Raw genomic sequence first — 13,229 nt, 5'->3', positions numbered from 1 at the left:
AATAAAACTGTCCCCACAAATCATAAAACTACCACAAAAATATGTTCCCAAAAACGCTTCACATGGGCACCATTTCAATTTCTCATGTACAATTTAAATGCTTCATATTTAATTATACCTATATTGGAATTCATCATCTCAACAAGATCAGATTGCCTTTATTCGGTTCTATAACATCTTGTCCCTTTATATTAGTTTCTCATACAATATTTCTTGGGCATAAGTCAGCCAGAAATGAAGCTGTGCGATCAACTTGGTTCTGGGTGAGTATAAACTATTGATCATTCAGAAACTGATTTCTTAACCAAGCTTCATTTTCAACTACTTAAGTCTAACTTAAGGCTGATGTGCCAAAAAAAAAAAAGATTTTTTTAGCCGTATCCATGCCACATATAGCGTTTGATTTTCACACCTTATAGTCCCCAAATGGCAAACCTATGATATACGTGCCACAAGTGGCACACGGAGCCATTTGTCAGGGCACGGGAGGTGTTGCCCTGTCAGCTGGCCAACGTGCATGTGCGCACTTGCTAGCTCAGTTCAGCATTTTTTAAAGCCATTTTTCACCCTCCCTAGGCTCCAGAGGCTTTATAAGAGCCTGGGGAGGGCAAAAAGAGCCTCCCTGCGCCCCCCCCCCCCCCCGGAGGCTTCAGGAGCTTCCCTGAAGCCTCTGGAGTACAAAAAAACCCGGTCCTATGGGAAAAGGGGAAGTTCGGGAACAGACTTCTGGTTTGCTTGTAGGATCGATTTAAGCCCTCCGGAAGCTTCAGGGAAGCCTCCTGAAGGTCCCTGAAGCAAAAAGAGCCTCCCTGCCCCCCCGGAGGCCCTCCGGAGGCTTCACGGAAGCTCCTGAAGCCTCTGGAGTACAAAAAAACCAGGTCCTATTGGAAAATGGGAAGTTCGGGAACAGACTTCTGGTTTGCTTGTAGGGTCGATTTAAGCCCTCCAGAAGCTTCAGGGAAGCCTCCTGAAGGTCCCTGAAGCCTCCGGAGGGCCTCCAGGGGGCGGGGGAGGCTGTTTTTGCCCTCCCCAGGCTCCTATAAAGCCTCTGGAGACTAGGGAGGGTGGAAAAAGCTTGCAAAAAATGGGGGGAGTGCCCGTCATGCGTGCATGCACACTGGGGGAGGTTGTGCATTGCATTATGGGTGTAGCACGCCCATGCATGACCCCCCTGCACTCCCCCCACTTATGGCACGTGAGCCAAAAAGTTTCACCATCGTTGTTATAGTCAATCTGCCATAATATGACATACCAAATTTTGAAGTCTGACATCTGAAATCATGACAATTTATAGTTTTTAATTAAAAATATTGGTAAGACATTTTAGTAAACCAGTGTATTTTTTTGCTTATACTGATCACTGCCATTTTCTATAAAAGAAAGTAATTTAGAAGCATTTTTGTGCATTATAAAAAATTAGCACCTCCATTACATATTTCAACATTAACCTCATTCAAGAACAATCAATAAAGGAGATAAAATGCTTCTGTTGAAATTCTTAAAACACAATACTTGAGGATTCCAGTGATGACATGATTGATGACATCACAAAACTGTCTTTGTGGTTGAATCTAACACAGTTTTACTTCATTAAGTAGTAATGGTAGTATATAGTAGAAGTAGGACCATGGCAGAGAGGAATGAAGCCCATTTTTTATAAGATCATTCATTAGAATAAGGATTAAATCCTCTCTTAGATCATTTTTTTAAATTCTTCCTTCCCTTTAAGATCCAGCTAAATCAAAATTTTTCCTCATCATGGGATCAAGTAATTTTCCGAGGTTCAGGTCTGATTTCAGCTTTACAAATTCTGAAGATCGTCTTTTTCTCCGAGAATCATTAGAAACTGTAGCCAGTTCCTTGACATTTACTGCAAATGACATCTGTATAGAAGAGAGGGGCAGTGAGTGTCTGGAAGATGCATGGAATGAGAACAATTTGGAGAATTATAGTGAGGAAAACATGGAACAATTGCAGAATAATAGCCAAGAAATAGAATACGAAAATCTTTATATATCTGATGAGATAAGGAATCAAATCAATGAAAAGAATAAAAAGGCCTTGGAAGCCCTAGCTAAAGTTGAACTTCAAAAAGCTGTTGATCTATTCTCTGAAGCTATTGAGTTCAACCCACACATTTCTAGTTCTTACATCAACCGCGCCAATGTCTATCTGCAATTGGAAAAACCAAATGCTGCTATTAAAGATTGCAATATAGCCATTGAACTGAATCCCAAATCATCAGAAACATTAAAATTGAGAGGAAAAGCATTCAAGAAATTAGGCTGTTTAAAAAAAGCAGCCCATGATTTTGTTTTAGCTTCTAAGCTAGAATATGATAAAGAGGCCAATTCAGTACTAAATGAATTAAAATCAGGATTTCAAAGAATTTCTGAAAGGCAAGCGAAGTGCATCCTTACATATAAGAAATCTGAGATACTGGAGAAGATTAAGAAAGCACAGATAATTTTAGAGGATCAAAAACAAGACCAGAGAGAGGAAAGTATTAGCATAGAACTGGAGAACAAAGTAGTAAGGAATAAAGAAGAGAAAGTGAAGCTAGACCATAATAAAGACTCCCAGGAAATAATATATGAAAATGTGCAGACAGATGAGAAATGGAAGCAGACGAGTGAAAACAAGAAAGCAGCTTTGGATGCAATGGAGAAAGGTGAATATAAAAAAGCAGCTGAGTTATTCACCAAAGCTATCAAACTAAACCCCCATATTACTAACTTGTATGTTTGCCGAGCCAGTTCTTTTCTGAAACTTCATATGCCAATTGCTGCTATAAAGGATTGTAACAATGCCATAAAATTAAATCCTGGTGTGGCCTTACCATACAAGTGCCGTGGAGAGGCATTTTGCATGTTGGGTTATTGGCAGGAGGCTACTAAAGATTTCTCTGTGTCCTGTCAACTAGATTATGATGAAGATACTTATGCCAAGATGAAAGAAATGCAAACAGAAAATGAGAAAGTTATTAAATGGTGGACAAACCCAGATGAAAGAAGTAATCAGAGAGAATTTAAAGAGAAGATAAGCAAAATGAAAGAAGCTTCTGGGAAAACACAAGGAAATGATCCCCAAGATAAATCAGTTATTCATGAGTCTTGCAAAAAAGAACTGGATCCAAGAACATTTCACATTTCTGAGGAAAAAACAATTCTGCATAATTCCCAAAACTATAAAATATTCCCTCTTTATTGTTCAGAGGGTCAAAATGAAACTTATCCCATGTCTGCAGTACAAGACCAAGATCAGTTTATGGATTATGAAAAACAAGAGCACGTTGAACTGCATGAAAGAAGGGCTCAGAAAGGACCCACGAGGAAGCAAAAATATGAAACCGAGTCAGAAAGTGAGGATAGTGAATTGGAAATTGATACTGAAGAAGTTATTGAGTCAGATGAAGATTTTCCTCAGGAGATGGGAAATGAAAATTTGAAAGTAACTGATGAAATGAGAAAACTAGCCAATGAAAAGAAGAGAGAAGCTTTTGATGCAGTCAATAAAGGAGAACTTTTTAAAGCTTTAGATTTGTTCACAGAAGCTATTAAGCTCAATCCACATCTTACTATCTTATACGCAAACCGAGCCAGGGTCTATCTGAAGCTACAAAAGCCAACTGCTGCAATTAGGGACTGTGATAAAGCCATACAAATAAACCCTGACTCAGCCCAGCCCTACAAGTGGCGAGGAAAAGCACTGAAAATACTTGGTTACTGGCAAAAGGCAGCTAAAGACCTTGCTTTGGCCTGTCAATTAGATTACGATGAAGAATCCTATGCTTTGCTAAAAGAGGTACAACCAAAGGCTCAGAAAATTGCCAGGCTCAGGAGAAAGCAGGAACAGAAAGTTGATGAAAAGAAGAATAAGAGTCTTTTGAGTGAACTTCAAAAAACTTGTAAGAAGCAACAAAGATCTCAAATGACACCTGCAGAATTAGGAAGAAATGACAAGGACATTGTGGAGAAATGGAGAGAAAATTGGGGGGGAAACACCAAAGAACAACAAAGAGTAATAGTTCTGACAAAACAGAAGAGCATGGCCCAAGACAACAGAGGGACATGCTTTCAGGAAAGCAAAAGGAAACAAGGTAACTTTTTTGAGAAGGAGGAAGAAGAAGAAGAAGAAATAGAAGAGGAGGAACAACAACAACAACAAGAAAAATTCCAAGAGAATTTACTGAAAGAACAAGAGAACCTTAAACAGAAAGAAATGAAACACCAAGTCCATCAGAATGAATTGGAGGAACAAGTAAGAGCTCTTCAGCAAGAATTGAATGAAAAATTCAAAAGTTATCAAGAAGAAATTGATGAAGAAAGCACTTGGCGGAGATTATTAGATGAGCAGGAAAAGTCACAGCAAAAGGCACTCTGTGAACAAGAACAAGCTTTTAAAATAATCTTGGAAGAACAAGAAAAAATACAGAAGGCAACCTTGAGGGAACTGGCCAGCGCTCAACAACAGGCTTTAGACGAGCTTGAAAAAGTCACCAAAAAAACCCTGGAAGAACAAGAGAGAGTTCAGCAGCAAGCTCTTGAAGAACAGGAAAAAGCACAAGAGGCCCTGGATGCTCTGGAAAGAGCACATAACAGGGCTTTGGAGGAACAAAAAAAAGTGCTTATAGCTGCAATGGAAGAACAGGAGTACGCTCAGAGAAAGTCGCAGGAAGAAAAAAGGATGACTGAGGCAGCTTTAGAAAAACTTGCAGAAGCTCAAAGAAAGGTCCAAAAACAGCAGGAAAGAGCTGAGAGGCAAGTTAAAGAAGAAAGAGAGAAAGCACAAAGAGCTTTAGAAGAATTAGAGATTGCTCAGAAAAAGGCTTTGGAAGATAAGAAAAAAGCTGAGAAAACTCTGGAAGCTGTAGAAAGAGCCCACAGACAGGCTTTAGAGGAACAAAGAAAAATGCAGGTGGTTGCTGAACAACAGCAAGCAAAAGAAAGTTACCTAGAAGAAAAAAAGCTGACTGAAGCCACCATGAAACAACTTTCAAGGATGCAAAAAGAATTTTATGAGGGACAAGAAAGTTCAGAAAAGAAAGCAGTAAAAGAGAGAGAAAGGGGTCAGAAAGCCATAGAAGAATTGGAAATTGCTAAAAAGGCAGCCCTAGAGGAACAAGCAAGAGCTCAAAAAGCTCTAGAAACTTTAGAAAAATCTCATATGTGGGCATTAGGCCAACAGAAGAAAGCACAGGAAAATATTCTAAAAGAAATGTTGATGGGAGAAGTAGCTGAGGAACACTTCTCAGCAGTTCAGAAAAAAGTCCAAGAAGGGGGAAAGAATTGGAAGGTGGCCAAAGAAGAAAGAGAAAGAACTGATAAATCCCTAGAAGAATTAGCTCTGGAAAACTTAGAAATTGGTCATAAAAAGGCCTTAGAGGAAAAAAAGAAAATATATGAAGAAAAAAAGGAGTTGGTGGAAGAAGCTCTGGGAAACACTTCTGTGGCTCAGATAAAGGAACAGGAAAAGCAGAAAAGATCTGAGAAAAAGGTAATGGAAGAAAGTCAGAGTGCACAAAACACTTTAAAAGAATCAGAGATTCTTCAGAGGAAAACTATAATGGGACAGGAAAGACAGAACCTAGGTAAGACCCTCAAAGAATTAGAGATTTCTGAAAATAAATTTCTGGAAGATCAAGACAGAGATCAGAATGCTCTGGAAGTAGTAGAAATAGCAAAAATGACAGCGTCAGAACAAAACATAGCATTAATGGAAGTACAAGAACAAACAAGGGGGGGGAATCCAGAAAATAAGTCTGAAGCTGATCTGGAAGAAATATCCATGGCTCACAGAAAAATCCAAAAAGAACAGAGAAGAGGTAACAGAAACATCATTGAGGAAAGTGTGCAAATATCAAAGGCCCTTAAAAAAGTTGAAAATGTGCAAAATAATTTCCTAGAGGAACAAGAAAGTGACCAAGGCACTCTGGAAATTATAGAAAATGCTCACACAAAGATTCTGAAACAGCAAAAAGGTGTTCAGACAGCATTGATGGAAGGGCCAGAACAAATAAGGGGAAAAATTCAAGAAGAAAAGAAGATGGCTGAGGTAGCCCTGGAAGAGCTTTTCAGAACTCAAAAAAAAATTCAAGAAGAGCGAGAAGAAGCTGGTAAAAAAATGCTGAAAGAAAGGGAGATCATACAAAAGGCCCTCGATGAATTGGAGATTGCTAAAAAGAAATGTCTTGAGGAACAGGAAAGAGCTCAGAATGCTATGGAAGCTTTAGAAAGGACTCATATAAAAGCCCTGGAGGAACAGAAGGAAGCTCAGAGAGCAGTGATGGAAGAACAAGAACAAATAAGGAAAAAAATTCAGGAAGAAAAGAAGATGGTTGAAGTAGCCCTGGAAGAGCTTTTCAGGAATCAGAAGAAGTCCCAGGAAGAACAGGTAAGGGCTCAGATGAAAGCAATGGAAGAAAGAGAAGCTATACAAAAAACCCTAAAAGAAGTAGAAGTGATGCAAAACAAAGTCCTAGAAAAAGAGAAAAGAACTCAGAATGCATTGGAAGCTGTAGAAGAAATGCGTAAACAGGCTTTAGAGGAGCTGAACAAAGCTAAGAGAACTACCATAGAAGAACAGGAACAAGAATGGAAAAGAATTCAGGAAGAAAAGAAAATAGTTTTGCTGGCCCAGGAAGACCTTGTCAAGACTCAGAAGACAGTACAAGAAGAGAGACAAAGGGCTGAAAACAAAGCAGCAGCAGAAAGACAGTTAGCTGACAAAAACCTTAAGGAATTACAAATTGCTCATAAGAAAGCACTGGAAGAACAGGGGAAAGTTCAGAAAGCTTTGGAAGATGTAGAAAAAGCTCATAAAAAAGTGTTGGAAGAACAAAAGAAAGCTCAAATGGCTGTGATACAAGAACAGGAAAAAATTTGGAAAAAATCTGAAGAAGAAAAGAAGATGGCTGAGGAAGCCTTAGAAAAATTGTCAAAGATTCAGAGACAGATTCAAGAACAGCAGGAAGAAAAAGCCTCTGAAAGAAATGCTCAGGAAGCCTTAAAAAAATATGAGTTTGCTCAAAAAGTGGCTATGGAGGAACAGGAAAGAGCAGCAGAAGCTCTGGAAGCTGTGGAAAAAGCTCATAAACAGGCACTGGAGGAACAGAAGAAATCTCAGATGGCTGCCATAGAAGAACAAGAAAAACTGAGGAAAAGGTCTGAAGAAGAAAAGAAGATGGCTGAAGCTGCCCTAGAAGAAGTTTTCAAAACTCAGAAGAAACTCCAAGAAGAACAGGAAAAAGCTGAAAAAACAGCAATGGAAGAGAGAGAGAAAGTTCAGAAGAATCTAGACGAATTACAAACTATTAAAAAAAAAGTCCTTGAGGAACAGAAACAGGCTCAGAAGGCTCTGGAAGAAGTAGAAATAACTCATCGACGGGCTATGGAGAAGCAGAAGGCAGCTCATGTGGCAGCCATGAAGGAACAGGAGCAAGGATGGGAAAAAATGAAAGAAGAAAAGCAAAGGATGAAGGCAGCTCTGGAAGAGCTTTTAAGGACACAGCAACAGTTCCAAAAAGAGCAGGAAATGGCTGAAGAGAAAGCAATGCAAGAAAAAAAGATAGCTCAAGAAACCCTTGGAGAATTAGAGATTGCTCAAAAACAAGCTCTTGAAGAACAAATGAGAGCTCAAGAAGCTTTGGAAAATGTAGAAAAAGCTCATAAACAGGCACTACAAGAACAGATGAAAGCTCAGATGGCTGCCATTGAAGAATGTGAACAGGCACGGAAAGAAGCGGAAGAAGAAAAGAAGAGGGCTGAGGCAGCTTTAGAAAAACTTGCACAAGCTAAAATGAAAATGCGAGAGGAATATAAACAGGCTGAGAAGAATGCAATGCAAGAAAGAGAGAAAGCTCAGAAGGCCTTAGAAGAATTACACATTCTTCAAAGGAAAGCCATTGAGAAAAAGAATCAGAGTCAGCAGTCCCTGGAAGCAGTAGAAATAGCTCATCAACAGGCTGTGGAGGAGCAGAAAAAGGCTCATCGGGAAGCCATGGAGGAACTGGAAAAAGAATGGGAAAAAATGAAAGAAGAAAAGAAAAGGATGGAGGCAGCAGTGGAAGAGTTTTTAAGGATACAACAACAGTTTCAAAAAGAGAAGGAAATGGCTGAAGAGAAAGCAATACAAGAAAAAAAGATAGCCCAAAAGACCCTCAGAGAATTAGAGATTGCTCAAAAACAAGCTCTTGAAGAACAAATAAGAGCTCAGGAAGCTTTGGAAAATGTAGAAAAAGCTCATAAACAGGCACTACAAGAACAGATGAAAGCTCAGATGGCTGCCATTGAAGAATGTGAACAGGCACGGAAAGAAGCAGAAGAAGAAAAGAAAAGTGCTGAAGCAGTTTTAGATAAACTTGTACAAGCTGAGATGAAAATGCAAGAGGAACATAAGCAGGCTGAGAAGAATGCAATGCAAGAAAGAGAGAAAGCTCAAAAGGCCCTAGAAGAATTAAAGATTGCTCAGAAAAAGGCCCGAGAGGAGCAGATAAGAGCTCAAAATGCCCTGGAAGCAATAGAAAAAAGTCATAAACAGACTTTAGAGGAACAAAAAAAAGCTCAAATGGCTGCATTGGAAGAACAGGAACAAGCATTTAAAATATCTCAAGAAGAAAGGATGAGAGCTGAAGCAGCCCTGGAAAAACTGTCACAATACCAAAAAACAGTCCAAGAAGAGCAGGAAAAGGCTGAAAAGAAAGTCCTAAAAGAAAAAGAGGAAGCACAAAAGGCTCTCCAAAAATTAGAAATTGCTCAGAAGAAAATGTTAGAGGAACAGAAGAAAACTCAGATGTCTGCCATTGAAGAACTTGAGCAAGCACGGAAAAAATCTGAAGAGGAAAAGAAGATGGCTGAGGTTGCTTTGGAAAAACTGTCAAGCATTGAGAGAAAAGTGCAAACAGAACAGAAAAGAGCTAAGGAAAAAAACATGGAAGAAAGACAAAGAATTCAAAAGGCCCTAGAAGAATTGCAGATTGAACAGAAGAAAGCCATAGAGGAATGTACAAAAGCTCAAAAAACTCTGGAAGCTCTTGAAAAAGCTCAAAAAGAGGACCTGGAAGTACAGATGAAAGCTAAAATGGCTGCCATCTATGAACAGGAGCAAGCACGGAAGAAATCTCAAGAAGAAAAAAAGATGGCCGAAGCTGCTTTGGAAAATGTTTTAAGAGCTCAGAAAAAACTTCAAGAAGAGCAGGAAATTGCCAGGGGGAAAATTATGGAAGAAAAAGAGAATATACAGAGGGGCCTCAAAGAATTAGCAATTGCTCAAAAGAAAGCACTCGAGGAACAGGAAAGAGCTCAGAGTGCTCTAGCAGCTATAGAAAGATGTCATAAAATGGCCCTGGAAGATCAAAGAAGAGCTCAGATAGCAACAATGGAAGAACGAGAACAAACAAGGAAAAAAATTCAGGAAGAAAGGAAGATAGCTGAAGCAGTCTTGGATGAACTTTTAGAAACTCAGAGGAGATTCCAAGAAGAGAAGAAAATGGCTGAGAAAAAAATAATGGAAGAAAGAGAAATAACTCAGATTGCCTTAGCAGAGTTAGAAATAGCTCAGAAAAGAGCTCAGGAGGAACAGGTAAGGGCTGAGAATGCATTGGAGGCTGCAGAAAGAGCCCATAAATGTGTCCTGAATGAACAGAAGAAAGTTCAGTTAGCTATTCAAGAACAAGAGCGAGCATGGAAAAAATCACAAGAAGAAAAGGAAATGGCTGAGGCAAGACTAGAAGAACTCTTAAGAACCCAGAAAACTTTCCAAGAGGAACAGAAGAAGGCAGAAATGACAATCATAGAAGAAAGAGAGAGACTTCAAAAAAACATTAAACAATTTGAAGAAGTCCAGAAGAGAGCTCAGGAGGAACAGGAGAAGGCCCAGACATCTCAGCATGCTCTAGAGATTGCCAATGAACAGGCTCTAGAGCAACAGAAGAAGACTCATTTGGCTGCCATGATGGAACAGGAAGAAGCACAGAAAAAATCTGAGGAAGAAAAAAAAATGGCTGAAGCAGCCCTAGAAAATCTCTTGAAACAAGTAGAAAAGGAGCAAGAAACAGCTGAGAAAAAGGCAATAGAAGAAAGAGAGAAAGCTAAGACATTGCTAAAAGAATTAGAAATTGCTCAGAAGGAGGCCCTAGAAAATATATTGACAGCTAAAAAGAAGAGTCTGGAAGAACAGAAAAGAGCTCAAAACGCTTTGGACAGCCTGGAAAGAACTCAAAAGCAGGCATTAGAGGAACAAAGAAATGCTCAAAGGAAATCTCAGGAAGAAAGAAAGATGGCTGAGGCTGCTTTGGAAGAATTATCAAGAGTTCAGAAAAAGATCCAGGAAGAGCAGTATTCAGCAGAGCAGAAAGCAATTAGAGAGAGAGAGAAAGCACAGAAAGAGTTAGAAGAATTAGAGAATGCCCGGAAGAAGGCCATGAAGGAACAGGAGAAAGCTCAAAAAACTCGGGATGTTCTTGAAAGAGCTAATAAGCAGGCACTGGAAGAACAGAAGAAAGCACTAAAGAAAATTCAAGAGGAAAAAAGGCTGGCTGAAGATGCTCTGCAAGAACTCTTAAGAACCCAGAAAACATTCAATGAAGAACAGGAAAAGGTTAAGAAGAAAACAAAGAAAGAAAATGAGAGGACTCAGAAGATTATAGAAGAATTGGAAGTTGCTCAGAAAAAAACTCAGGAAGAAGAGGAAAAAGCTCAGAAGGCTTTGGAAAGGGCTCATAAAGAAATCCTAGAGGAGCAGAAGAAAGTTCAGAGAGCTGCTATGGAAGAACTGGAGCAAGCACGAAAAAAGTGTCAAGAAGAAAAGAAGATGTGTGAGGCAGCCTTGGAAGAACTCTTGGAGACTAAGAAAAAATTCCAAGAAGAGCAGGAATTATCTAAGATGCAAGTAATGAAAGAATTAGAGAATGCACAGAAAGAGCTAGAAAAAATAAAAATAGCTCAAAAAGAGGCCTTGGAAAAAGAAGCGAATGCTAAGAAAGCTCTGGCTAATATAGAAAGAGCTTACACTCTGGCCCTAGAGGAACAAATGAAAGTGCAGCAAAAGTGTCAAGATGGGGAAAAAATGGCTGAGGCAGCCCTGGATGAACTCTCAAATGCTCAAAGACAATATCAAGAAGAACAGGAAAAAGCTGAGCAAAAAGCAACCAGAGAAAAAGAAATAATTAATATGAAACTAAAAGAATTGGAGATTGCTCAGACAGTGGCTCTGGAGAAAGAGGAAAATGCTCAGAAAGCTTTGGATGCTCTGGAAAAGGCTCACAAGCGGACCCTGGAGGAGCAAAAGAAAGCCCAGATGGAAATGGAAAAAATACAAAAAAAATATGAGGAAGAAAGGAAAATGACAGAAACTGCTCTGAAAAAATTGTCATGGGCAGAGAGAAGCATCCAAAATGAGCAGGGAAGTACAATGGAAGGGACAATTGGAGAAACAGGAAAGTCACAGAAGACCTTAGAAGAATTAGAGATTGCATGGAAGAAGGCACTGAAAGAAAAGGAGAATGCTCAGATAGCTTTGGAGGCTCTGGAAAGAACTCATAAACAAATACTGGAGAAAGAAGAAAAAGCACAAAAAAAGTCTCAAGAAGAAAAGCAATTGGCTGAGGCTGCCCTAGGAGAACTTATAAGAACTCAGAAAAAGTTTCAAAAACAAAAAGAAAGAGCTGAAAGAAAAGCCAAGGAAGAAAGGGAAAATGTGCAGAAGTCTCTAGAACAATTAGCAGTTGCTCAAAAGAGAGCTCTAGAGGACTTGGCAATAGCTCAAAAGATGGCCATGGAGGAAAATGAAAGAACACAGCAGAGGGCATTCGAAGAAAAAAGGGCAATACATCTGGCTATGAAAAAGCTGGAGGCAGCACATGCTAAAGCTATAGAAGAACAACAGATAGCACAGAGGCTGGCCTTTGCAGAGCAGCAGAGAACTAAGGAGATGTTTGTTAACCTAGAGGAATCACGAAGAAAAGCCCTTGAAGATCAAGAAGAAGCAAAAAGGAAAGCTGTAGATGAACAAGTAAGAGCTCATCATGCTATAAATGAATTGGCCAAGATACAAAGGGAAGTTTTGGAAGAACAAGAACAAGCACAGAAGATAGCTTTAGCAGAACAGCACAAGGCTGAGATGATGTTTAAGGAGCTAGAAGAAAGACAGAAAAAAGTCCTCAATGATCAGCAGAGAACATGGATGAAGGACTTTGATGATAAAAAAAATCCTCATGTTACTTTAGGGGAAGTTGCAAACACTCAAATGGTGGAACAGGTGAATGTTCATGCTAATACAGTAGATGAGCAGAAGGAAGCTCATAAAGCTAGCAAACTGGAGAAAGCAAAGAATCCGATATTGGAAAAAACACATAATAAACATGCAGCACAATTTTCAGAGTCTGTTCTAAAAACAGTGAATGAAGAGGGCACTGCAGTATGTGACAGTGAATTTGAGGAAGCACAAAAGAAAGATTTGATCATACTTGGTGGTAAAAAGTTCTATATGGAGCCAGGAAAAATTCTTAGGGATTTAGACAAGAAGGAATGCCAGCAATCCATTAGGAACAGAGGATATGACAAGAATTCTCGAAGACCATTCCCAAACTCTGTCTTGGACTTTTTCCCAAACTGACTAAATTCTAGAATTCTGATCCTGAATGAAAGTTAGAGAAAGGATGGATCAATCTTAAGGTCATCTGCAACCCTTAATGGAAGTAAAAATGGGAAGGAAGAAATAAGGAGAGAATGTTTCTATTTTTAAAGGTTCTTCCCCCATAAACGGTATACTTTGTTTAGGATTAAATTAACACCCATAGCATTAGGTACAGAGGTGGGTTTCTGCCGGTTCGTCCCAGATCGGGTGAACAGGTAGTGGCAGCAGCGGGAGGCTCCACCCACTCACCAGGATGCTTCTGCGCAAGCACAGAAGCATCATACAAGCATACGCACGCGTACGAGCAAACCAGTAGTAAAATAAATTGAAACTCACCACTGATTAGGTACAAATTTTTATAAACATTCAAGGTTTGGAAATGCTTCAGGCAATTTATTCATGGGGAGGAGTCAAAACTATGTTGGCTGTTTTTCCATTCATCCAATGTAGATTTTTAGAACAGGAAATGTTTAAATATTGACCTAACAAATTCATTATATTTCACCACCAGTATCCAACCTGGATTCTTTTTAATCATGCCATAAAATGAGAACTAAATAAAATTACTGGCCTTTAGATTTAGTATTCTCTAATTT

At 39.3% G+C, this 13,229-nt stretch overlaps 1 protein-coding gene across 1 annotated transcript; it reads left to right on the top strand.

Moving 5' to 3' along the window:
• The first annotated feature begins 1,758 nt into the window (after positions 1-1,758).
• Positions 1,759-12,612, top strand: LOC116521188 (trichohyalin-like). The gene is made up of 6 exons (XM_032235880.1): positions 1,759-5,232; positions 6,055-6,187; positions 7,034-7,983; positions 8,956-9,060; positions 9,100-10,455; positions 11,521-12,612. Exons 1-6 carry the CDS (start codon positions 1,759-1,761, stop codon positions 12,610-12,612), a joined length of 7,110 nt encoding a protein of 2,369 aa, XP_032091771.1.
• Positions 12,613-13,229: the final 617 nt, after the last annotated feature.

Source organism: Thamnophis elegans, chromosome Z (genome assembly GCF_009769535.1).
Source record: "Thamnophis elegans isolate rThaEle1 chromosome Z, rThaEle1.pri, whole genome shotgun sequence".
NCBI lineage: Eukaryota > Metazoa > Chordata > Lepidosauria > Squamata > Colubridae > Thamnophis > Thamnophis elegans.
This window is presented reverse-complemented; position numbering and strand designations above follow the sequence as displayed.